Source organism: Tiliqua scincoides, chromosome 4 (genome assembly GCF_035046505.1).
Source record: "Tiliqua scincoides isolate rTilSci1 chromosome 4, rTilSci1.hap2, whole genome shotgun sequence".
Taxonomy (NCBI): Eukaryota; Metazoa; Chordata; class Lepidosauria; order Squamata; family Scincidae; genus Tiliqua; species Tiliqua scincoides.
Genome location: NC_089824.1, coordinates 6368007 through 6394408, shown reverse-complemented (window position 1 = coordinate 6394408; position 26402 = coordinate 6368007). Strand labels below are relative to the sequence as shown.

General features: G+C 41.4%; 1 protein-coding gene across 12 annotated transcripts in view; it reads right to left on the bottom strand.

Moving 5' to 3' along the window:
* Positions 1–26402, bottom strand: part of PTK2 (protein tyrosine kinase 2) — a 253954-nt gene that overhangs the window by 107347 nt on the left and 120205 nt on the right. For all 12 annotated transcript variants that reach the window (XM_066623720.1, XM_066623723.1, XM_066623724.1 and 9 more), the window contains one exon: positions 18194–18281. In XM_066623720.1, coding sequence (XP_066479817.1) covers positions 18194–18281 — 88 coding nt within the window. The remainder of the gene's footprint in view (positions 1–18193; positions 18282–26402) is intronic.

The following is a 26402-nucleotide window of genomic DNA, read 5'->3' as shown; positions in this document are numbered from 1 at the left end:
CTGAAGAATGATTAACAATAACGAGCTCAGTCAATAGCTATTTAAGCAGAGATAACCTACATGTAAAATGAATTGTTATTAATACTTAGGCTTGATATAGCACTTTTCATCTACAAAATGCTTAAGGTCTAAAGATAAGAAATCACAGCCTAACAGAATTACACTGAAAGCATACAGTTCTTCTGCACTTATTGGTGAATGTTGATCCAATTCCTGAAAATGATTGTGAGCTTAATATCTAATAATGAGAGTGGCTGCTCAATTACATTAATTTTATAATGATATATTTCCCCAAGAAACTAGCATATTGATTTAAAATCCTTGTAAGCTGCATTACAAAAAATGTCATATTACATTAATCAGATCAACATGCTGTTTTAAATTAATGAAATAATTTTCCTTGAATTGCATTTTTTTTTTTTCACAAAATGTTATATTGAAGACAATGGTCTAAAAGAAGAGTTTTTACAATATTGTCCTCAAAATTAAATTACTGTAATTTTTCATTCATTTCAGTGGGAAAATAAACACTTTCCCCCAAAAATGGATGTAGTTACACATCTTCTCATTCAATAATACACTCTCTATTAATTAACTGCACCATAATTAAAATCAGCAATTTCATATATTCTTAAAGCAATACAGAATCACCATACTGGTTCTATAAATTCCCACATTTTAAAACACATGTTTAAACCTACGCACCCTTTCTATGACTAATAGAAACTGACCTTGGTCTCTGGAGCAGGAAAAATATGCAACTGATAAGGAATAAAGGTCACAAATTGGGGAAAAATGTGTTTTTCAAATGGTAGTTCTGTTGTACTTAGCAAATTGACAGCAAGTGCCCCTACTCATCCCAGAACAGCATCTTATCCAGTGGCTATGGCACTGCTGAGGGGGGACATGATTGAGACATACAAAATTAGGCATGGGAAGGATAAAGTGGATAGAGAGATGCTCTTTACACTCTCACATAACACCAGAACCAGGGAACATCCACTAAAATTGAGTGTTGGGAGAGTTAGGAAAGACAAAAGAAAATATTTCTTTACTCAGCATGTGGTTGGTCTGTGGAACTCCTTGCCATAGGATGTGGTGATGGCATCTGGCCTGGATGCCTTTATAAAGGGATTGGACAAGTTTCTGGAGGAAAAATCCATTACGGGTTACAAGCCATGATATGTATGTGCAACCTCCTGATTTTAGAAATGGGCTATGTCAGATGCAAGGGAGGGCAGCAGGATGCAGGTCTCTTGATATCAGGTGTGCACCCTGGGGCATTTGGTGGGGCTGCTGTGAGATACAGGAAGCTGGACTAGATGGGCCTATGGCCTGAACCAGTGGGGCTGTTCTTATGTTCTTATGCTATGGCATTTCACTCTTTGTAAAATGATTTTGCTATGTAAACTTCCTTGAACATACATTTTGTGGAAAAGCAGCAAATAAATATTTTAACACAACAATAAGCAGTTTCAAATCTTAATCTAACAAAAGAAAAACTGCTGAAAATGAAACACCTTTGGATACAAAGTGATTGGAAAATTCAAACAGGAGAAAGCCATGGTAAGAATACAGTTCCTTCCCTCACCACTGTGATACTGTCTGCAGGAAAGAATCACACAGATCAGAGGATTAACATGTTTATTACCCTAACCAGGAAGCCCTGGGGTAGGCTGAAGTTGGCATGGGAGGAAATCAGAACAATTGCCCAACACATGTGACATTTCTGGTAGGTATTATTAGAACGTATGGTGGGAAGCAACAAGACAAGAAAGGCTGCCATACTGCTTCTGTCAAACTAGATGCAGTGCTGAATATGCCACTATCACAAAAAAAAGAACTTTATGTTTCTCTTACCTTCTTTAATGTCTAGTAAGTTAAAACATTGTATGACAGAACATATTCCATCATTGTCCTAAATAATTGCCAGTTCCTACCCACTGCTCTGCTGAAAAGTGCAACACCCTCTATTTATTGTCCTAGGTATTACTTTGCAATAAAGATACATGGGACTGAACAAAAAAAACTTCAACAAAAGTAGTCAACGCACAGATAAGCAATTCATATACAAGTGCATCTGCATTTTTCCTTATTTAATCTTCACAAGATTATCTTGTAAATATTAAAAATCATATCTATGGTAAAAAGCATAAATCGTATCTATGGTAAAAAACCCATATTTATGATAAAGAGTCTGCATAAAAACCTTTATCCAAGTCCTGTTGCATATCCTGCTGCATACAGCAATATTTAAAAGAAAGTTCAAATTATGTTGCCCAGAGCAAAACCATAAGCAAGTGAAGGACTCTTTATGTACTGTAGCTTTCTTTTTCCTCAGTATACTATAAGTTTGGAGCTAAGGAAAATTGCACTTGATGCCTTGCAAGATAAACTAGGAATTCTCAGTTTGTCACAGGAAACCTCCATGTAAACCAGGTCACGGAAGGCGGAACAGACCTACTGAGATTACAAACAAAGAAACAAAGTTCACGATCTGTGGAATGCTTTCCATTTCCAGTTATGGCTTACATTTCTTTTAGTAACTGCCTGAACCTCCTGAAGATCTTGACCTTTCACTTTCAAGTCCACAGGGTAACAGGCATGTAGAGCCAGGCTTTCTGGCAAATGTGCAAATACAAACTAGAGCTAGATTAATGCATATAAATGTCTCTCCAAATGTCTCTCCACTGTGATTATCCCCAGCCTCTAATCCTCAGAGACAGGGAACAGGCAACAGCACAGAAGCAGGCAAAAATATCAGACCTGGCCACAGCCAAGACCATGAGCTTCCCTTCTTCTGTCCTGGAGTGCCATAAGCTTCACTGCCTCTGCCACTCAATGGACTAATGCTGCAGATTAGCTATCAATTGCTAACTCATCTTCCTGTACAGTTTGTATCAGATCTGCGCCCTTTCCTACCAACTCGGTTTCTCGTGTAAAGCTACCCACATGCTTATCTCATTCACATGAGCCTGTTTGAATCATATAATCAACCTCGAAGGCTTTGCTCTCTCACCTGCCACTGACACAGATGGTATGAACCAGGGACAGAGGTCCTGTCTGCTGTGGCGTCACTCCTCCACCTCCCTAAGAAGGTCCACCAATTGACCTCTCTCTCTGTTTCCGAATAGGCAAAGACTTTTAGCCTGCTCCATCACATGAGATCTAATGTGGCTTTTCTAGATCTTGGACCAAAAAGCAGGGAGTCATTTTAAGGAAATTGGGGGGGGGGGGCTTGTTTCAAATTGCTTGTGCATGAAAAAGGACATACACACATACCAGATACACTATTTTCAAACTCAAAGGAATGTAAATAACTCTGAACAACCATACCCTATGTAAAATGCATTTTGCAACACAAGATGCTCAGTCAAGGAGAAGATGAAATGTGCAATCAGTTCAAAAGCTCTGAAGTGCTTTGGTCATAGTAATGAAGTGCACAAACCAAGAAAGCAAATGCTCCTACATCGCATCTGAAATCTTATTTGATACTACACATGCAAAAAGCAATCTGTCTCTTAACACAGATAGAAAATAACTCTAAGGAGGTACCTCTTATCCAAATAAAATCAAAGACTGTAGTTTGCAGCTGATTTATTTAACGCTACATTTCTACCAAATAGTTTTTTCCTATGATTACAACATAAAAAGGTAAACAAAAGCAGAACCACCAAATTCTTATAAACCAGAGAGATACGGAGAAAAGCAGATTAGAGAGATATGGATTATAACAAGTACTCAAATCAATAACACAGGCAGCTATACATAAATCAAATTCTACCACAGCTACTTAAATTGTGTGGAAAAACTTTGTACTGAATTGGTTGACATAAGAAATGAAATGAAACCAGCTGGCCACAAATATACTATAAGAATTAACTTTTCCATCAAAGGCTAGATTCCACGGACATTAACACAAACGCACAAGATCAAAAGTACATGTTGTCTTTCATTGAAGTATTATTCCTAAACATGCAAACTGCAGACAAATCTCTAATTTTTCTATGTTTTCTCTGTATCATCCCAGACATTCAAGAGAACAGCGTGGAAAAGAGGATGGGTAATTTTGCTTATTTCTCTGCAGATTTAAGATCAGAGCATTTAATTTTAACTGCATTCCCACTACCAAAATCCAGGAACCAGACATCCTCTCCAGCAAAACAGAGATATAGGTTAATAAATGTGGTACAGATTCAACAGACAGAGAGATGCCAATGCTGGACTAACTTTAACAGACTCATCAGTTCTAGCACAAGTATCTTTATAATGCTGCTCAAACCATTTCTCCATTCCAGCGATTTTCAACTTTTTTTCATCTCACAGCACAATGACAAGTCGCTAAAATTGTCAACGCACACCATCAGTTTTTTGACAATTGATAAGGCACATCTATTGACAGCAGCGGGTCGCATCTCCCAGCGGCCCTACTAAAAAATTACCCTCCCCCAAACTCTCATGGCACACCTGCAGACCACCTGTGGCACATCAGCATGCCACAGCAAAGTAGTTGAAAATGGCTGCTCTAGATTAATATTCTTATCTGTGTCAGGCTCTCCTACAATTCTCAAATCATTTAGATTGCAATTAGAATAGTCAGTTAAAAAGGAATAAATACTGGTATCCATTTTTGTACCACTCAACTTTGAACACCTGACTAGCTGAATTATTGTTCAGAAATCTGCAAAAAAGTGCTACACCTGCAATACCTGGAACTAATTGGACATTATGCCTTCTATCTGTGTTGAGGAATGCTTGCAAAGTTTTCATTTTTAATGTTTGAATAAATCTGCAAGGCTGCTTAAACCTTACTATTCCCATTGTCTAACCTGAACATACGAGGGACTCGTACTAAAATAAAAGATGGTCTAAGTGGTATTAAATCTGGAGCAGATTTCTAATACCCCCAAACATGACACAGTAAATCTGAGAGAAAGCAGCAAATACTCAAGCATATTCAGAGAAATGTAAACACTTTCACAAGAGCACATGCTTGGTTTCAATCTAATTATTTCTGTTGTGATAAATGCAGTGGTGTCGCTAAGGGGGTGCAAACCGCACCAGGTAACACACTCAGGGGGTGATACCACTCGGGATGTCATGCAGGGGGTGCAGACTGCACTGGGCAATGCACTGGGGGGTGACACCACCTCTTGCCAAAATTTCAAATAATACCATCATGTTATATATTATTTGAGGTGCAATTTCATTCAGAATGCAATGAAACAAACTGTGTTGAAATATCTGTATTCCATCAAAAGTTATGCCCACAGAACCAGAAAAGAAAAACATGACAACGATGTAACAAAAAGTGGATTTTCTTATAACCACTGAGGCTGATTGTTCCCGAGAGCGAAAGTAGTGTTATTACAACACAGCACGGAACCAATAAGGTGTTAGTATGAGTCAGCTCTCATTTCCATGTATCAGAGCAAATGCTAGAACGCTTATTCAGTGGATGAGCACCATCAAGTTGGCCAGAGGTTTCATGTTGGTTACTGATTTGTTGGGTGACTTGTACTGTACTTTTATATATTAAAATACATAAATAAAGTTAATGGGGATTACACCAAACCGAGTGATGCCACCAATTTAGATTGTGTGTATGATATTGTAATTTATTCTGTATGGTTTGGTTCAGTGTCGCAGGCAGCACCATGATAACTGCGTGTGATCTTGATGCTGGGAAGGCTGAAGCTGTTTGCCCGAGTTGCACTAAAGAGGCTCCATGTACTTGCAGAGAGCGTCTATCCAGAATCGCAGTGTGGATTCCGAGCCAACAGGTCCACCACTGATCTGGTATTCTCCCTTAGACAACTGCAGGAGAAATGCAGGGAACAACGACAGCCACTCTTTATAGCCTTCACAGATCTCACAAAGGCTTTCGACTTGGTCAGCAGAGACGGCCTCTTCAAGATTCTCCCCAAGATCGGATGTCCACCCAGGCTCCTCAGCATCATCAGATCTTTCCACAAGGACATGAAGGGCACTGTTGTCTTCGATGGCTCCACATCAGACCCTTTTGACACCCGAAGCGGAGTGAAGCAGGGCTGTGTTCTTGCGCCAACCTTGTTTGGGATTTTCTTCGCTGTCCTGCTGAAGCAGGCCTTTGGAACTGCAACAGAAGGCATCTACTCGGACCAGATCAGACGGAAAGCTCTTCAACCTCTCCAGACTGAGAGCAAAATCCAAAGTCCAGCTGAAATGTCTGCGTATTTTCCTCTTTGCCGACGATGCAGCTATCACTACCCACTCTGCCAAAGATCTCCAGCAGCTCATGGATCGTTTTAGCAAGGCCTGCCAAGATTTTGGACTGACAATCAGCCTGAAGAAAACACAGGTCATGGTTCAGGATGTGGACTCACCTCCCTGCATTACAATCTCTGAGCATGAACTGGAGGTTGTCCATGACTTTGTGTACCTTGGCTCAACGATCTCCGACACTCTTTCTCTCGATACCGAGCTAAACAAGCGCATCGGTAAAGCAGCTACCACGTTTTCCAGACTCACAAAGAGAGTCTGGTCCAACAAGAAGCTGACGGAACATACCAAGATCCAGGTCTACAGAGCTTGCGTCCTGAATACACTTCTGTACTGCAGCGAGTCATGGACTCTTCGCTCACAACAGGAGAGGAAACTGAGCGCTTTCCACATGCGCTGCCTCCGACGCATCCTCGGCATCACCTGGCAGGACAAAGTTCCAAACAACACAGTCCTGGAACGTGCTGGAATCCCTAGCATGTATGCACTGCTGAAACAGAGACGCCTGCGTTGGCTCGGTCATGTCGTGAGAATGGAAGATGGCCGGATCCCAAAGGATCTCCTCTATGGAGAACTCGTGCAAGGAAAGCGCCCTACAGGTAGACCACAGCTGCGATACAAGGACATCTGCAAGAGGGATCTGAAGGCCTTAGGGATGGACCTCAACAAGTGGGAAACCCTGGCCTCTTGAGCGGCCCGCTTGGAGGCAGGCTGTGCAGCATGGCCTTTCCCAGTTTGAAGAGACACTTTGCCAACAGTCTGAGGCTAAGAGGCAAAGAAGGAAGGCCCATAGCCAGGGAGACAGACCAGGGACAGACTGCACTTGCTCCCGGTGTGGAAGGGATTGTCACTCCCGGATTGGCCTTTTCAGCCACACTAGACGCTGTGCCAGAACCACCTTTCAGAGCGCGATACCATAGTCTTTCGAGACTGAAGGTTGCCAATACAAATGGTTTGGTTCAGGAGGGGGTCCATCATGGGGGTGACGCAATTAGCTCTCACATCAGGTGATGCAAACATGGTGATGCCTGGTGATGCCTCTGGATAAATGCCCTGTGTTCTCATGGTGGTGTGCCTATTTCTCTGTGTTTTGGACACCTTTAACTCTCCAGAACAGCAATTTTCCACCTTTTCTCAAGACACAATGAGAGCTCACTAGGCACCCCATCACACCTGGCATCTGCTCAAGGGTGACCTATACTGACAGTAGGCCTACTCCAAGACTCTAATGTACACTTGTCGTCATGCTACAACCGCAGTAAGCATCAGCAGTGTGCTTGTCAGGAGATAAGTACAATCCTCTCCCTAAAGACTACTGCTGTGTGCTTTACTTTCTTCTATTGATTCAAGTTAAATATAGAGTATTTATGATCTCCAGGAAATATGGGCTTGTTATCTCTTTGTGAGCACTTGCCAGACTCTCTAAAGCAGTAATTTCCACACTGTATGCTGGATCACACAAGCATGCTGTGAAAAATTAAATTATTAAAAGCTCCCATGAACTCCAAATACTCACCTGCTGAGGACACTGCTCCCTGTGTGTCTGCACAATTTCCCTGCTCTGGTTCTATATTTTGGTATTGTTAACATTGCTCCCCAGTAGTATTGTGCAGAAAAGGTTCCAGGAGGTTTTGACATTGTCCTTCTTCAGCCTGAGACGCAAGCACATTACAATCCACTTTGTATGTTCAAAGTCTACACAGTCACAGTAGAAATAGATTCTGGGGGCACTCAATGGCAAATTTATCCTGCACTGGAGAACTAGGTTGTATTAAAAAAATTGTGAATCCAGCTTCTGGAATTTCAGAGAGATGATGGTTGTCCCCACCAAACCCCTTCCCTGCAGGATATTCCCTGTAGAAAGCAAACACAGGAATCCACAAGATTACAAGCTTACTGTCAGATAGATACTGGGCCTTTCTCACTGTCAGATAAATACTGTGGGCAGAACTTCATTTTTAGTGGCAAATACAGCATTCCCAATTCAATCTTTTGATATGCAAAAGTTAGAGGGAATATCTGCAGGGCAGAATGCAGAAAGCATGGAGAAAATCTGTCCATCCAACTCAATCCACACTTCCTCCAGTTGCTTTTTTCCACTTGAACAGGAAAGAATCTCAGCTAGCAGGGAAATTAAGGAGAGACCCCCCCCTTCCAAAAGAGAGCCCAGCACCTCCTCCCAGCCTTTTTCTTGCCAATTCTCCTCCACTCAGAACTCACTTCACAAAGCAGTCAAAAAGATGAGATTTGGAATTCTGTGTTTCTTACCAACTATGCACTTCTAGTCTCAACCACAGAAATCCCTCTCCATTCTGGAGCCTTATTCAACAGAAATCCTTGAAGCAGAAAACAGGCCAAGACAAACACACCTTATAAACCAGTTTTTCATACAGAAAGAAAACAGAGAATTGACAAAAGAATGCATGCCCCATTGAACTCAGTGAGATTTATTACAGGTAAACAGGCAGACAGTTGAGCTGCAAGTTGAGAGCCCAAAGGCAGTCGCCTCTGAAAGTTTCAGCAAAAGAAATAAATGCAAGTAGTATGCTTGCTCAGCACAGATTTTATTTGGGCTGAAACAGGACACTGTTTTCCTGCACTTATTGAATAACTTCTGACTAGTCACTGCCTAAACTTTTAAAAACGTTTATCAGGGAACAATGGAGAAATCTGTCAAAAGCCAACTCCCTGGCAATCTGACTGGCACAATACACAGTCAAGAGGGGAAGAAAGAACATTCGTGTATGAACAGTCAGAGCTGTGCAACTAATTTACTCTGATGCACAGGTTCAGAAATTTATCACAAAATGTATCATTTTATGTACCAGCTGTTACTTTTTAAGAAGGCATATGCTTCATTTAGCCAGATTTTTTAAAAAGTCAGGGAGAAGGAAGAGATTATTGACTTAAAACTAGAAAGCAGCTTTCTAACGTAGTAGTAGTAGTAGTAGTAGTAGTAGTAGTAGTAGTAGTAGTAGTATTTTGCATCTTGATTCTAAATGAGAAGATTACTATCAAACAAGCAATGCAAAAAGTAGATTTTATGTTTTATGGAACACAGAGGCACAAATCCAACAACAGCAACAACTGACTGCAAGGTTTAGATGAGATAACAAGCAACACAATGAACATGCCAACAGGGACCCAAGAAGAGGGTGAAACTGAGGAGCACCAGTGTGAAAGTAGTTGGCTCACTGGTGCAGCTTTGGTAATGAGAGAATCTAGAGTTACTAGCTTTGATAAGCAAATTGCAATAACCTAATCTGAGGTTATTTACATGCAGCTATTTGCCACCTCCCCTGACTTAACATATGAATGTTGATGTGAGTATGGAGGCTTCTTGTTAAGCATGGACATTGTCCTCAGATGCCTCCCTTCTCAACTCACACAGTAAGATACTCAACAGTACAACAGATGGTGTGCATCATGGTGGCAGAGGAACTCACTAGAGGGGATGTAACTGTTATAGTGAGCACAATATTTACAACTATAGGACTGTTAATCTGTGTCCAAAACAGAAATACATAAAATCTATACTTTTATGTACTTAAGTCAACTTCACTGCTCAAATCTTTATTCAAACAGGGCTTTAGAGTTTAAATGATCCTTATTTTAGTGTCACATTTATGACCTAGTTCAGTGACAATACAAAATGGAAATTTCAATAAACTTAAGACAGAAGCTGATCCAAAATATATCACATCTTGTTTGCTTTACTTGCTCGTTCTGTGAGCAAATCATGGTCTCTAAGATGTTGGATTTGAAGAACTTTTCTACCTCCATGATATGTAATCCAAGTTCTCCCCCTCCCCTGTTTTTGCCACTTTTGTAACAGATGAATCATTAAACAAGATTTGCTTACTCCAAATAAAATAAAAGCTGCTGTTGTTCTTTGCAGCATTTAAAAGCACAGTTTTGCATTCGAGTAACACTCATCTGCCATCTGCCCTTAGCTACTGCTCTTTCTTACCAAAAGGTCACAGTTGCTACCTTCATGCAAGTTGATCTTTGACACCCTGCACTAATTACATAGTTCCCCTTATGTCTATGCTGATATTAAGGACATTAGTGACTGGGGAGAGGGAATTAACGGCCAACCGGGTATTATGTGAGGCAGAATGACTTTAAAATTACCCCTTCTGTCATGGTGGGCAGATCCCCAGCTGTCGCTATATTCCGGCTTCTAAAATTCTTGGCAAAGTAAGACTATCCAACTGGGAACTAGCATTAATCGTGTTCACTATAGGCTAATCTTTTAGCCCAAATTATCTTTATAAACAATCTGACTTAAAATATTGTTTATTTTAACATTACTTGGTGGTGGCACCTGGAGTATGTTGTGTTTACTGAATAAATATTAATTTATTCAAAATAGGTATGTCCTGTCTTGCCACACCCAGGGCAATTATTAAAGTGACCAACAACAATAACCAACACTTAACACAAGGAGACAAAGAAAAATTAAGTTACAGCAGCAGCAGAACATCAACAAAAAAAGATGAGCCAGCTGGAAGATGTGATGTTTCACCACTTACTTTACTCTATGGCAATGATGGCAGTAGAAAGGTCACTTTACTACCTCCACTGTATCTGCAGTAATGACCAGCAAAGATTACTATGTGGCAAGGGGTTTATTACATCCTAAGAGTCCAGAAAGTCTGAATAATCCTTAGTGGTTTATTGTGGCCTGTCTGCAAAACACTCTGCAGACAAAATTGATCGCATCATCTCACGTCACTCCACTTTCACTTTCTGCATTCTGGAGAGTCCTGCAGATGCTCGTGCAGGACTCCCCACAACCCAGGAAAGCTGCTGCAGGGACTCGTAAGTGCCCAGTCCCTGCAAGGTTTGTACATTCTGCTAGCATAACATACGCATTTGATTAGGCCAATAAACAGATTAAATGTGAAATGTGAAACTGGTGCTACAATGAGGTTTTAAAACAGAGTCAGCTAGAACACTGACAGTTTTCTTTTCTCCCCTTCCCCCACATTTGAGAGAAATTTCACTCTCTCAAAACTAGTCACTCAGAGTTATCCCTAGAACAGGTAAACTCCAACTAGGTAACAGATACCTCATCTTTCTCTTTTTAAGACTCAGAGATCTTCGAGTGTATCATTAGGTCACAGTTCATGTGCCAGTTGACCACATATTCTGAACTCTCACAATCTACAAGTACCACTCATCATGCAGGATGAAAAACGCTTCTAAAGAGAAATGACAGGCTGAACAAAATTTAAAGGACTATGAGCCCAATCAAGTGCCTGTCTACTCAGAAGTAAATCTCATTATAGTCAATAGCACTTACTCCCAGGTAAGTGTGGATAAGACTACAGCCTTAGTCATTACATCTGTTCTAGCAAAACACTCCCACTATTTCTCCTGGAAGTCAAATTGTGTTAACACTTCCACATTCAAACAAAACAAATCATTCATGGAACAAAAGATAGATCAGAAGAATCAAGGGGGGGGCAGGGAGATTTGCTACTGAAAGACAAAAGAAAACACCCTGACTTGCAAGAGTGCAGTTATTTCTGTGACTATGGCAGACCCAGACACACTCAGTATTGTCTGAGAGCAGCTGTGGAAGTAATTCCACTGAAGAATAGAACAGAGAATTTGCTACATCGATGACTTGACAAGTGTAATCTGGGTCCATAACCAACAACTTTACTCTTCCAACGGATATCTCGCCTTTCACCAATGGCCCCAAGGCAGCTTCCAAAGTTGAAAATATAAAACATAACAAAACAAATTATACAGAAACAGACCAGTGAAAACTGGCAAACTGCTGCTATAGTAAGCAGCCTTACCATAGTCCCATAATGCTCCAAAAGTACCCAACAAACACTCATTGTGCACTCTAGGAAACAAATTGCTAGATAAAGACTTCCACTTCTGCCTAATTACTCTGACTATTCATCACTCTTATTACATGAACAAGGAGAACTTTTATATAACAATCCTAAAACTTTACCCGAGCATGCCACATAACTACAAATCATTTATTAGGCACCAAGTGCATGCTTGTCGTTCTGTAGCACACAGAAATATTGTTTCTGTTCAATTAACCTTGCAGGTAAGTTATAGGAAGAGCTACATATACATTATGCTACAAAATACATTTTAAATATCTGTCAAAGGTACTACAAATTTTGCAGTGAAGAACATTTAATGCATTTTTATTTCTGTTCACAAGTTTCAGTGGGGCTCACAGTACATTTTTTTTTTAAACAGGGTCAAAGGATAAAAGAAAACATTTAAAATAACTATAAAATAATCTACAGCAGCAAATGCATTCAATCACTCAAGGAACACCTTCTGAAACAAGTCAGCAGCTTCCTGCTAAAAACTGAGATGGGGAAATCAGCTCTCAAGAAAGCAAGTTCCACAACTTCGGTGCCATCAGCAAGAATGCCCTGCTCCAGGACATGAAAACAAATGTCAGTTAGTGAAAGGCCAGAGAGCAGAGCTTAGCTTTGGCCAGAGATGTAAACCAGAAGCCTTGGTGCCTGGGGCAGTGACATCATGACGTTACATGACATGGTGATGTCACTTCCAGGTTCTCCCTGGAGGAAGAGGTCCTGGTGGCTTTGTGCCCCCCATTCCTTTTCCTGTGGTGGCTCCCCGCCAGGGCCTTCTTCTCCAGGGAGAACCCAGAAGTGACTTCCTTACATGATGCACCCCCCCAGCATAGCAAATGGGGCAGGTGCCACTCAGGCTCCACCCTAGTTACACCTCTGGTTTTAGCATATCTGTACCTAATTCTGATTTTACACAATTGATTTTATTCCAATTTCATGGTTAATGAAGCAAGGAACAATAGTCCTGTGCTAAGAAAATCTTGTTGAATTCCTCTGTGTCTTATGCAGTTCTATCAAACTTTGACCACTTATTACTTAAACCAGCAAACCAAGTCTTTTTGTTCTTAGTAGTGTCTTAATAAAGCTCTTCTCATAACTATGGGCTGAAAGGATATATTCTACAATTGCAGATACGTGTAACAAATACAATGATCTTGGCGTTATGGACAGAACTCAACATCTTGAAAAATATTTAGTCAGTGGAGCTGTGGAACTAAGCTTAAGTTCAAGTATATTTTGAGAAAGGATTTAAACAAGTTCAAAATGGTTACTTTAAAAATAAAGAAAGACCACAATGGTTTCCTCAATTAATTTTAGCAGAAAATTCCTCCCTCATCATGCAATGATGTGAATCATGAAGGCTCATAGGGGAAAAAAGCTGTTTTCATGCAAATAGATATAGAAAAACTGAATCTATAGAAAAATAGATAGAAAGATGGGGAGAGGGAGAGAAAGACTCTTTTAGCTATTGTTTAATTACATTAATATAATTAATATTTTTACCTTTAAAGTCCTAAACAGCTTGGAACCAGTGTACATTTGAGAGACCACCTGTTTCCATATAGTCTGGTCCGTTCTCTGAGGTCATCAGAAGGGGCCCTGTTGATTGTGCTGTCATTGAGAGTGGTGAAGGGGATGGCGGCCAGAAACACGGCCTTTTCGGTGGTGGCGCCTGCACTGTGGAATTCCCTCCCCTTTGAGCTGAGTACAGCTTCCTCGTTATTGATGTTCCGGCGAGGCCTGAAGACTTTTTTATTTAGGAAAGACTTCGAGGCCCTGTAAGGGCTGCTTTTGTAAATTATGTCTTTTACTATGTGTTTTTATCTGCTGACTGCATTTTATTTCATTTTAAATGTTTTTAATTGTTTTTTTAAATATTTATTTGCATTTTATTCTGTTTTGTATTTTAATTGTGATTGTAAGCCGCCTTGGGTGCCCTTCGGGGAGAAAGGCGGAATACAAATCCAATAAATAAATAAATAATATCTTGCCTTTCTTCTATCGTGCAACTCAAGGTGCTGCACACAGGTGATGCAAGAGATTCAACCTGATGTGCAAGCTTCCCATATGCAAGAAAAATGATAAAGGAGTGCTTTCAAACATATCATCTTCCATGTGCATCCCAAGAGGAGTGAGTCATACGAATGTCTAAAATGGCCTAATTTAAAATGCAAACTATTAAGAAGCTGATCCAGATATTAACCTCACAAATTCCCAGATGTTAGTGTCTTAATGAAATCCTTCTGAAGTATGCTGAGGATACAATCTTATAAATTATCAAACTTGTTTCCTTCCATCTGAATACAGTGTGTAATTTCTGTCTCCACACTGAAACATGGGAAGTCAGTGCAATTAAGTAATGAAAACAGAGTTTAATTCGGTTCCTTCTTTTGCTGCTGAAGAGACCTTGCTATTCAGGATCTTCACCACAACAATCAAGCAACTTTTAGTATCAATTATTTTAACAAAATTTCCCAATATTGACATCCAACCTAAATGAAACTGTTGCTTGTTTTTGAGCCTTATATTTTATAAGTATTCTGACCACATTTATTTCTCTCTCTCTCTCTCTCTGCATACTCAGACCGTCTCTGAACAGCATCAAATCAAGCAATACCCAAAGATACATAATAACCATCTTGCTCTTTCATCCCATATTCCCCCTACAACTTTTCTTTGTACAGTGGGCCCTTGGTATGCGCAGATGAGGTGTGGTTGTTCTGTTGACACACAGAAATATCGTTCCTGATCCACAAAGATCAGGTAGATCACCCTCTACCAGAAAGTGATCTGAAAGATCACCCAATACATTCCAGCCTATGTTCTCAGGTCAGCTGAAGGGGCTCTTCTACAAGTACCATCTTTGTTCCAAGTGAGAGAGGTGGCAGTTCGGGAGCAAGCCTTCTCTGTGGTGGCACCACAACTATGGAATGCTCTCCTAGGGGAACAACTCCCTCTCTCATGGCTTATCGGCGAAGGCGGAAGACATACCTGCTCATCAGGCATTTGGTTGCTGAGTGGATTTTTGCCCCCTTTTTTCTGATATATGTGGTGACTTTACTGTCTCCTTAGACTCATTGGTTCCCCATTGGCTCAATTAGTTCTTTTCTCTTTTTCCTTAAATTTTTTTGATCTGTTTTTCACCATGCAATCCTGCAATTAATGTTTTAATGCCTTGTTTGATGCTGTTTACTTGTGATGCTTTGCACTTGATTATAAAGCTTTGCAAGGCGCCTTGGGCATTTACTTCGGCATGGGAAAGGAAGGGTATGTATGTATGTATATATGTATAAATAAATAAATAAAATCTGTCCATAACAAAGGAGTGATGGGGTGATTAGTTATACTAATTAATGAACATTAATTTGAAGACATTCAGCCTATTAACATTTACAATTGAACAGATGTCATCCCTCAAAACAAACACATAAACGCACAGAGAGTTAAACCCCAAAAATGCTGCTGAGAGCAACTTGCCTGCACAAGTATTTAATGGGGAAAATAATCCTGCACTTCCTTTTTGATAGTTGTATGATTTTATTAAAAATATTCAATGGAATTGTGTTATATATTTTCGACTTGACCTGAGAGGTCTCAGATTTTTTTTTAACAATTAACAATTCTTACAAAATGTTTATTAGTACTTGCAGAAAGGTTACACTTTTATATTAACAGTATGAAAATGGCACATCTCAACTAACACTTCGTAGCAATTTTATGAAGTGAATATGACCATTGAATTCTTTAGAAATAAAAAAAGATTAACATTTACCAACATTATACAGTTGGTGACATTACATTACATTACACAAAACTGAATGTGACAGTAGCAGCTTACTAGTATGTGAACATATATTTAGCAAACATGCTATACTGATGCGTTTGTTTAGCTTGGTATCGAGAGAAAGAGTGTCGGAGATCGTTGAGCCAAGGTACACAAAGTCATGGACAACCTCCAGTTCATGTGCAGAGATTGTAATGCAGGGAGGTGAGTCCACATCCTGAACCATGACCTGTGTTTTCTTCAGGCTGATTGTCAGTCCAAAATCTTGGCAGGCATTGCTAAAAGGATCCATGAGCTGCTGGAGATCTTTGGCAGAGTGGGTAGTGACAGCTGCATCGTCGGCAAAGAGGAAGTCACGCAGACATTTCAGCTGGACTTTGGACTTTGCTCTCAGTCTGGAGACGCTGAAGAGCTTTCCGTCTGATCTGGTCCGGAGATAGATGCCTTCTGTTGCAGTTCCAAAGGCATGCTTCAGCAGAACAGCAAAGAAAATCCCAAACAAGCTTAGTGCAAGAACACAGCCCTGCTTCACGCCGCTTCAGATGTCAAAGGGGTCTGATGCGGAGCCATCGAAGACAACAGTGCCCTTCGTGTCCTTGTGGAAGGATCTGATGCGGAACCTTAAGGATCCTTGTGGAACGCATCAGTAAAGCAGCTACCACGTTTTCCAGACTCACAAAGAGAGTCTGGTCCAACAAGAAGCTGACGGAACATACCAAGATCCAGGTCTACAGAGCTTGAATCCTGTGTACACTTCTGTACTGCAGCGAGTCATGAACTCTTCGCTCACAACAGGAGAGGAAACTGAACGCTTTCCACATGCGCTGCCTCCAATGCATTCTCAGCATCACCTGGCAGGACAAAGTTCCAAACAACACAGTCCTGGAACGTGCTGGAATCCCTAGCATGTATGCACTGTTGAAACAGAGACGTCTGCGTTGGCTCGGTCATGTCGTGAGAATGGAAGATGGCCGGATCCCAAAGGATCTCCTCTATGGAGAACTCTGCAAGGAAAGCGCCCTACAGGTAGACCACAGCTGCGATACAAGGACATCTACAAGAGGGATCTGAGGAGCGGACCTCAACAAGTGGAAAACCCTGGCCTCTGAGTGGCCCGCTTGGAGGCAGGCTGTGCAGCATGGCCTTTCCCAGTTTGAAGAGACACTTGGTCAACAGTCTGAGGCAAAGAAGGAAGGCCCATAGCCAGGGAAACAGACCAGGGACAGACTGCACTTGCTCCCAGTGTGGAAGGGATTGTCACTCCTGAATTGGCCTTTTCAGCCACACTAGAGGCAGTTCCAGAACCACCTTTCAGAGCGCGATACCATAGTCTTTTAAGACTGAAGGTCGCCAACACAGTATTTAGCAAACAATGTGCTAGATCAGTGTTTCTAAAACTGTGGGACGGGACCCACTAGGTGGGTTGCAAGCCAATTTCAGGTGAGTTCCCATTCATTTCAATATTTTGGGGAAATGTTACAGACCTAAACTTTTAACAGGCTACTATGTATATCCTTTTAACAATGATAGCAAATGGGACTTACTCCTGGTTAAGTGTGGGTAGGATTGCAGCCTAGGATTGTTAAAAAATTTTCCTGCTTGATGACGTCATTTCTGGTGGGTCCTGACAGATTCTCATTCTAAAAAGTGGGTCCTGGTGCTAAACGTTTGAGAACCACTATGCTAGATGATGTTCAGTGCTAAGAATCATCTCTCAAAACTGGGAGAAGGGTGAACATTATTATAAACGGAGCCCATATTTCAGCAGGGCTCCTGGTGCCCCAAATAATATTTTACATGAAAATTTCTTCCAGAATTCATCCTCAGAACATTGAACAGCAACCCAATATGTGATCAGGAGGCATTCAGTGAGTTAGGTAAACGAAAATGGAGGGCTGATGCCAACACATTTTCATCAAGATAGATTTGGGCACCTAATAAAAGCAAAATGGCCACAGAGCCTATTGTGAGATGGATTCAACCAGGAAGCAGAATTCCAAGCACACTATAAATGCAACATTTCTTGTAGTTTGAGCAAAACAATTTCTGAATCTACCCCAGCGCATCCTGTGCAAAAAACAGGAAATGAACTGTGCTTGTTTTAACTGCCATCTCAAATTACAAACCAGAAACAACTTCTTTAATTCAGGTATGTATATTAAGCTAATCTGCACCATTCATTTTCTCTGCCCCTGAATCAACATGTTCCTTATATAAACAAAGAAAACTTCAGGAATGCAAAAGGAAGTTTGAAAGATCACAAAACTGTACATATTTTATTTACCTGCTGATAGAAAAAATTTAAAGTTGGTTTGTCCTCAGTGAATTGGCTGAGAAATCCTTTGGGTAAATATCGGATTCGCAGTTCGTATCTAAAAGAGAAAAATGTGCAAAATTTATTTTCGTTGAACATTATCCAAGTATCAGTACCATACCGCATGTGCAGAAAAAAAATCCAACTGTTCTATAAAACAAGACAGTTCACATTCAGGCTTGAACAGATTGTCACATTCAGTGCTTGATATATGTTATATATACATGGTGTTATGGCCCCAATCTCAGAAGGAAAGCCAGGCCTCAGATGGTCATCATGCCACTCTTTAAAAGTACAGAATAAAAGAGCAATAGAAGCTGCAAGAAATCAAGATATTTAATTTTTGGCAATTGAGATATTTAATGAAGCACAGAATTCAGAAGCATGGACTGAAGCTCATGATTGCCTTCAGGTTACCGTAATTTGGTGATAACAGGACTAACTGTGGTTTGAAGTAGCATTTGTTTTGACACAGCCAGGAAAGAGTGGCATGATGGTACAGCTAGTTATTTCTAGTTACCACTGCGCAGGAAGTTGATTCTTCAACTGTGTTAAAATGCAACATTGTTTTGCTACTGTAATAACTTGAGAATTTAAAATTCCATTAACCTAAATGAGCCCCAAATTCAGTAGTTTACAAATGGAGACTAAAACCATAAGATTTCAAATGTTAGACCATATGTCTTCCAAAAAGAAGGAGTTAGGACTGCCTAAAGTACTGTAAAATAAAGAATCGTGCCCATCCAATCCTTCAACATTGTAAGAACGTAATTTCTATCGAGTTTTGCTGAGTAAGCAATCACCACAGTCATGCAGTAATGACTCATTTCACTGAGGCCATCTTTCATGCTTATTGGCAATATTCTTTAAAGCTCAGGCAACTAAAAGTAAAAGTTCCAGCACCGCATGGAACTATTTACATTACATTACATATTTACATTATGTCTTCATTTCAATGGAAGTACTCTGTGGCAGTAAAGATTTTGACTGGGAAAAATGCAATAGTCTTGAGTCGGTTGCTCATCCCATTGATGCAGATCTACAACAGTTTTCAGCACTCAAGCCTAGAAAGGAATACACTGAAGGACGCTGGAGGAAACCAACACCAGCACTCTGATTTTGTTTTGAGCCCTCTTGCAGCCAGATGTGTCAAGAGTACTCCACAGTCGTGACAGATTCCTGGCAAGCAGCTGCTTCTGGTTCTCATTCTCACTACAGAACTGTGCCTCACTTTATGTCATTCATGTCAATTGCCTGTTGACAGTTCTTTTGAGCTGAACTGAATGGGTTTTTACAGCAGAGTACTACAGATTGGAAATAATGTATTCGTGTTGACAGGATGCTGTCTGACCTAAACCAGTGGTTTTCAAAGTTTCTGACTTCAGGCAACCCTTTCTGCATTGATTCATCTGTCACAAAGAACCTGTGAACACTGTCAAGGACACTACACCCTAGAATTCTCCAGTTCATGCATAATGCTCACCAGGTACATTAGCCACTGTTGTTTCCACTTGTGAACCTTACTCACGCCACAGAACCCACTCAAAACAGCCCTAGGGCTGCTCATTGCCACCACTGGCAAGCAAGCTCTCTTTGAATCCTTATTGGCCATTACTAATTTTTTTCCCCTATTTAGAACCCCTTGAGAAAGTTCTAAGGACCTTCAGAATTCCCTCAAACAGTTTGAAGGTCCTTCCATACTAGAACAGTTCCTGTAATATGCCAACTCAAGACTGGCACATTCTTGAGAATCAAAAGTTGAGATTGTGAGACGTCTCCAAGAACACTTTTGTTCAAGGTGTTTGAAAAAGGTGTTATTTATCTTACTACATAAGAACATAAGAACAGCCCCACTGGATCAGGCCATAGGCCCATCTAGTCCAGCTTCCTGTATCTCACAGCGGCCCACCAAATGCCCCAGGGAGCACATCAGATAACAAGAGACCTCATCCTGGTGCCCTCCCTTGCATCTGGCATTCTGACATAACCCATTTCTAAAATCAGGAGGTTGCGCATACACATCATGGCTTGTACCCCATAATGGATTTTTCCTCCAGAAACTTGTCCAATCCCCTTTTAAAGGCGTCCAGGCCAGATGCCGTCAGCACATCCTGTGGCAAGGAGTTCCACAGACCAACCACACGCTGAGTAAAGAAATATTTTCTCTTGTCTGTTCTAACTCTCCCAACACTCAATTTTAGTGGATGTCCCCTGGTTCTCAGAAGTAAATTCATTTTGTTCAGTAACTTAGGCTGTAATCCTATCATACTCACCAGAAACAAACACGACTAGTTACCAGGAAGCACCAACAACAGATAAGATTTCACATCTCTGTAGCAAGACGGATGGGCAACAAAAGCAGAGGATTTCACCACAGTGGTGCATTTTTTAAAAATGTGCATCTCCCTTTTCCATCTCCGTTCAGGATGCTCACAGCAGCTAAAATCAAACCTATTTCAACAAAAACACACTAAAACAAAACCAGGATTTACAGCAGAACCAAACCTTTTGAAGCTTCCTTTGACCTGGTTTTGGAATTGAACTTCTGGGGTCACTGTAGTGAATGATCTATGCCAGGAGCAGGACAGGGAGAGCTGTACTTGCTGGTTCTGCTGGACCACTCAGGAGCATTAGAAGCCATCAACCATGGCATCCTTCTGAGTCACTTGTCTAGGATAGCTATCACAGGTACTGCTTTGTAGTGGCTCCAGTCCTTCCTGGAGAGCAGATTCCAGAAATGGGGGGAGGGGAGAGACTTCTGCCTGGCACTATGGGCACTAGTTATGCATCCTATTACCTCCCCTATGTTGTTTAATATCTACATGGGATAGGTCATCCTAGAGTTTGGGGTCAGGTGACATCAATATGCTGACAACACACAGTTACGTATCTCACTGCCACCCCCGCTAAAGAAGCTATGGATAGCCTGGACCAGTGCCTTAAGTCACTGAAGGGTTGAATACTGCAAACAAACTGAAATTAAATCCAGATAAAATTGTGGCCTTCTTGGTCAAGAGTTATGTTGACGCAGTGACTGTGTGTTCACCTGATCTGAACAGAGTAGCAGTCCCCTTTAAGAAATAGATTTTCTTCATCCTATCTTCCTGAATCCAATCTTTCATTTCAGCATCCAGGCTGAAGCCCTGGGGCTTCAGGGGGAGCACCAGCTGCATCAATTCCTGCCCAGTCAGAGTTGGCCTTGGAAATCCATGCCTTAGACATTTCTTGCTTGGGCTACTGCACGGGGAAGACCTTGAAGGCCTTCTGAAAACTACAGTCAGTACAAAATACAGGTGCCAGACTGCTGACAGTGTGAGATACCATGATCATGTCATACTCCTGTTGTTTTGGCTGCATTTCTTGCCAATTTGCTTTCAAGGGCAAATCAAGGTGTTTAAGGGTGCAATCCTAACTGGTAGATAGGCTGGCCCAAGTCCCTTGTGCCGGCCCAGGAAGGTCACAAACGTGCTGAAAAGCATGTTTGCGCCTTGTCAGGAGGAAGCCAGGTCAGCACTCCAAGAAGCGGCGGCCTGTGGAGGCTAAGGGAAGCCCCTGTGCCGGCTTCCTCCCAGTACCTTGCATTGGCTCAGATGAACAGCCCCGGGGGCAGGCGGGCAGGGTGAGCGAGGTGAGGCTTGGATCCAGCAGTTATGCCAGATTCCAACCCCTGTTCCCAGGGAGAACGGAGTGGTTTCAAGCTGCTCCGCTCTCCTCAGACTTGTGCCACCTCCAGAAGTGGCACAAGTCTGAGGAGACCCATTGGGGCCAGCAGCCCTTACCCAGAGGTAAGGGGAAATGTTTCCTCTTAGCTCTGGCTGAGCTGCTTATGGCCACTATCCTGCGCTGGATACAGCGCAAGCCTCCTGGCTTGCCTGTTCCAGCGCAGGATAGGATTGCATCCAAAATCTCTTACAATGATTGACAGAACGGGGAAAATGCCAAAAGTGTGGAACCACACAACAGTAGTCGCTGTCTATAAAAAAGGAGATTACAACCAACCATCTAATTCTCAGCCTATAAGCTTACTGTCAGTGATGGGGAAGGTTTATGGGAAATATTTATTCAGTAAACTCGTCTCATGGATCAAGGATCAAAAAATTTTTGGCCCAGAACAAGCAGTGTTCAGACAAGGCAAATTCACTCTAGATAATTGTTTAATACTATCTCACCTTATAAATAAACAGGTAAAAAATGGCAAACTCTAAATTGTGTGCAATTTTTCTTGATTTAAGAGGGGCTTTCGATTCGGTAGACAGGAATATTTTATGGGCGTCTACAAAAGTTAGGAATTGATAAAAGATTTCTTCTCGTAAGAACATTATACTGACACATTCTGTCAAATAAGAACATCCTGGAAAGGAGATTTTGACTGTTTCCAACCAACAGGGGAGTAAAGCAAAGATACCTTTTAGCACCAACCCTCTTTAATCTCTTTAATCTCTTTCTAAACGATCTTGCAGCCCATCTATCTAGGATCATAGCCCAAGACTCATGCAGACAACTCAGTAATCATCTCCCAGACACACCTAGGTTTGAACCATCCAATTAACAGCTGTGCAGAATACGCAGATGACAAATTACAACAGAACTATAACAAAACCAAAATAAAAGTGTTTTTCCATGTTTTTCCAAAACATGGAAAAAATTCACCTGGAAATTTAAGGGGAATGACATAGAGAAAGTTAAGCAACTGAAATATCTGGGAATCAATTCCCATTATAAGCACTCTTGGGTCTATCACAGAAAACATGTCGCAAGTGCAGCTCAGCTTTCGGCCCAGTCGATCACAAGATTTTATTTTAACAAAGGCAATAGATATGTGCTGGCTGCACTTAAAGTTTTTAGGGCAAAAATCCCCAAGTCTTATCGATGTCCCTGTTTGGCTAAATGCATTAGACCACTCAGCTTAATGGATACAATCCCTGTTCTTGAGGAAGATATTAGGACTACCTCTCTGTGTACCATACTCAGTCCTCTGTTGAGAAACTGGACAATCCCGTCTTGAAACAACAGCTTGGCTGAACTCTATTAGGTTCTGACAGCATATATATATATATATTATAAGGCAGAGAAGGACAGCTTAACACATTATCTTCTAGCAGATTCCACACCTCCAGTAGGGACTATCCCAATTGTTAAGAAATTAAAATAATGGGGAATAGATCTGGACTTAATTAGTTCGTTAAATCAAGAGTAAGCCTTCCAAGTGATTAAAAGGAGAATCTTAGATATAGAATTCCAGGAGTTGCTGAGTCCTTGTTTCCCCCTCTTTTTACACATTCCAATTAGGACAGGACAAATTGCTGCCTTTTTCGCCATCCTTAAAAAGCCACAAGAGCGCAGGGCATACTCCTTAGCAAGGTGTAATGCCATGCCATCTGCCCTAATGTCTGGGAGATTTAAGGGGGTAACATACCTGGAAAGGCATTGCCAATGTGGACAGGGTGTGGAAATTGTAGCGCATATGCTCCTAGACTGCTTACTTTACAAGGAGATGCATGAGAAACTCCTAGACTTGATCTAGGCAAACATGGGGGGTCAGTCAGACCAGGAGATTTGTTCTTTCCACAGAAGCAGCACCTGAAGAGAACCCCCATAATGCACCCTGAGTGCCACCTGTCTTTCATCTTCTAGAGAGGTCCTCTGGAGCAGACCCCTGTATGTCCTGCAACCACTTAAGGTGAGAGTGGAGGAGATACATAGGACAGCCTTCTTTACTGACCTCTCCTTATGGAATCCCATGGAAGAGATATTTAAATACATTTAAGAGGGCATGGGCAGACCCAACACCACTGCATGGGTAGTGCACCCCCATTTCACCCCCCTTCTCAGCTCTCTTTTGAGGAGTTGCTGGGTCTAGGCAGGTGGCGGTCACCCACTTCTCCCAAAAGCATGAGCTTCCAAATGGTTGTAGGAAGGGGGTTTCATGGGCACCCACTCCCTCCTCTGCACAGCCTGGCTCTTGTGCCACCTAGGACTGGCCGACCAGTTCCCCAGGCAAGGTTCAATTCAGCACCCTCTGCCTCCAGTCAGGCTGTCTGCTTCATCACTGACCAGGGTGGGGGCCTGTGATTTTTGCTGCTGAATGGACCCACCTCCTCCTTCCAGCCACAACCCATTCCCCAATTATGCCTCTAGACACTGTCCTGGTTACCTGGGCAACCAAGCAGCTGGCTGAGCCTGCGGCAGGCAGTGAACCAGGACAAGGCACAAACAGAAGGTACTCTGCCTGAAAGGCCACCAGCATTCATGGTAACTCATCCGCAGGACAGGATGGTCCCTCCCGGCCAGGCACGACATTATTCCAATGCAGTAAACTAATAAATTCAAGCCCCTTCAAAAATTCCTTTTCTACACTGCTCATCTGAACATTTTACATGTACTGTCATCTGATCCTAAATGCTGTGTTTCATAGTATTAAAAATATGACAGCAGTGCTGTCATTATTCTCAACAAAACTCTATAGCTTAAAAAGAGCAAAGCAGGCGGTTTATCTTTGACAAAGCATGAAATGACACTAAGGAGAGATGCTGAATAATTTACACCATATCATGATGTTTTCATGAGCAATTTATAGGACCTGATCACTAAACATCTGAACAATTATCTAACTTTACTTGAGTACCACTGAATAGTGTAAATAGAAACTGACATTTTTACATTTTATAGCTAGTCTTTGCAGCATAAATTACAGTCCCATTGCATGTGAACTGGTGGTGGTTTTTTGTTGGTTTGTTTTGTTACATTTGGTCAAAGACAATTAGGTAAGATTTTATGATAATTGACATGGGGAAGGGGAAGAAGAAGAACGCTGAAATGCAAAGTACTCATGGGGGAAGGAAAGCCTATGCTTTGTGTGCTCAAATTTTAAACCTGTTAATTTAATGTGATGGGATAAGACAAACAGGCCTCTACAGTGATAATTTACAGTGGCATGCTACATTTCATTTGCTGTAACGCAGTCAAAGTTTATTAGAAAAGTGCTTACAGCCTGTCAGAAATTGACAACAGACCACTAAGGGCCAAAGCAGACTGTGACCATGGGGATGATGCCTTTCTGCTGTGGTAGTTCTATACTTGTTCAGCTGACTAACCCCTTCACTGTAAAGCAAGACTCACTCATTTTGCACACCACAAAGGCTCAGTGAATGGCCAGAAGGGCAGGTAACTAGATTTTATGTATTTGATTATGTATAAACCGCTGTCTCAGAGTGGTTTACACATTTTTTCCCCTAAATGCTAGTAGCCTTGTCCCCAAGGGGCTCACAATATTTTTAAATACATATTAATGGTTTTGGTAATGAATTAATTTAAGAGGCCAAACCAAAATATAGTAAATAAAACTATGGAAAAGATGACTTCCTGTGTTAGAACAAGAAAAAATCATGTATAGGCAAATACTTTCCGGACTTTATAGGAAATTACATGCTTGACAATATGGCTTTGAATCCCCAGACGACATCAGTTACACTGATTATGAAAACCGTTTAAATTTATTTAATAAAGAAAAAAACAAACAGCTCTATTATGGGACTGTCAAAGAATCAGTGCTGCCATTTCTGTTCTCACTTCAAGTGGCCTGGATAGGCTGGAGTAGAATATGCTCTGTCTGACCAAGCAGGATAGAGTGTCCCCATTGTCTGCACTATAAAAGTTAAGTGCTCTTAGAGCTCACAATAACATGGCATACACTTCTTATCATCGGTATGAAAGGCTACAAGCTTCCATTAAGAAAACAAATCAGACCAACTAACAACCAATAGGGAGTTGCTGCTGAAAGCACAGCAGCAATGCACATAGTGGTTGTTGATTTGCTTACTACACCCTTGATTTACTCCTTTTCTGCCAAGGCTACTCATGACATACAATGGCAGACAATCCAAAGAAACACAGTACAAAAGAAAACAGAAAGAAAAAGGAAAACACATGAATTCAGTTACAGGTTTGCCTTGGTATCCACAGCCCTGCAACTAACTGAAACCGTGGACACTAGTGAACGCCCCCCTCACCTCCAGAGAAGAGCTCCCCTCACCTCAGAGAAGGTGCGCGAAAGGGGTCCCATGGACCCAATCCACAGATACAGGGGCCCCCCATACTAATTTTTAGATGATTATTATAAAACAACAAGTGGAATGGAGGGTGATAGTTCTAGGAAGGAAGAAGCTGCTCAGCATCAGCC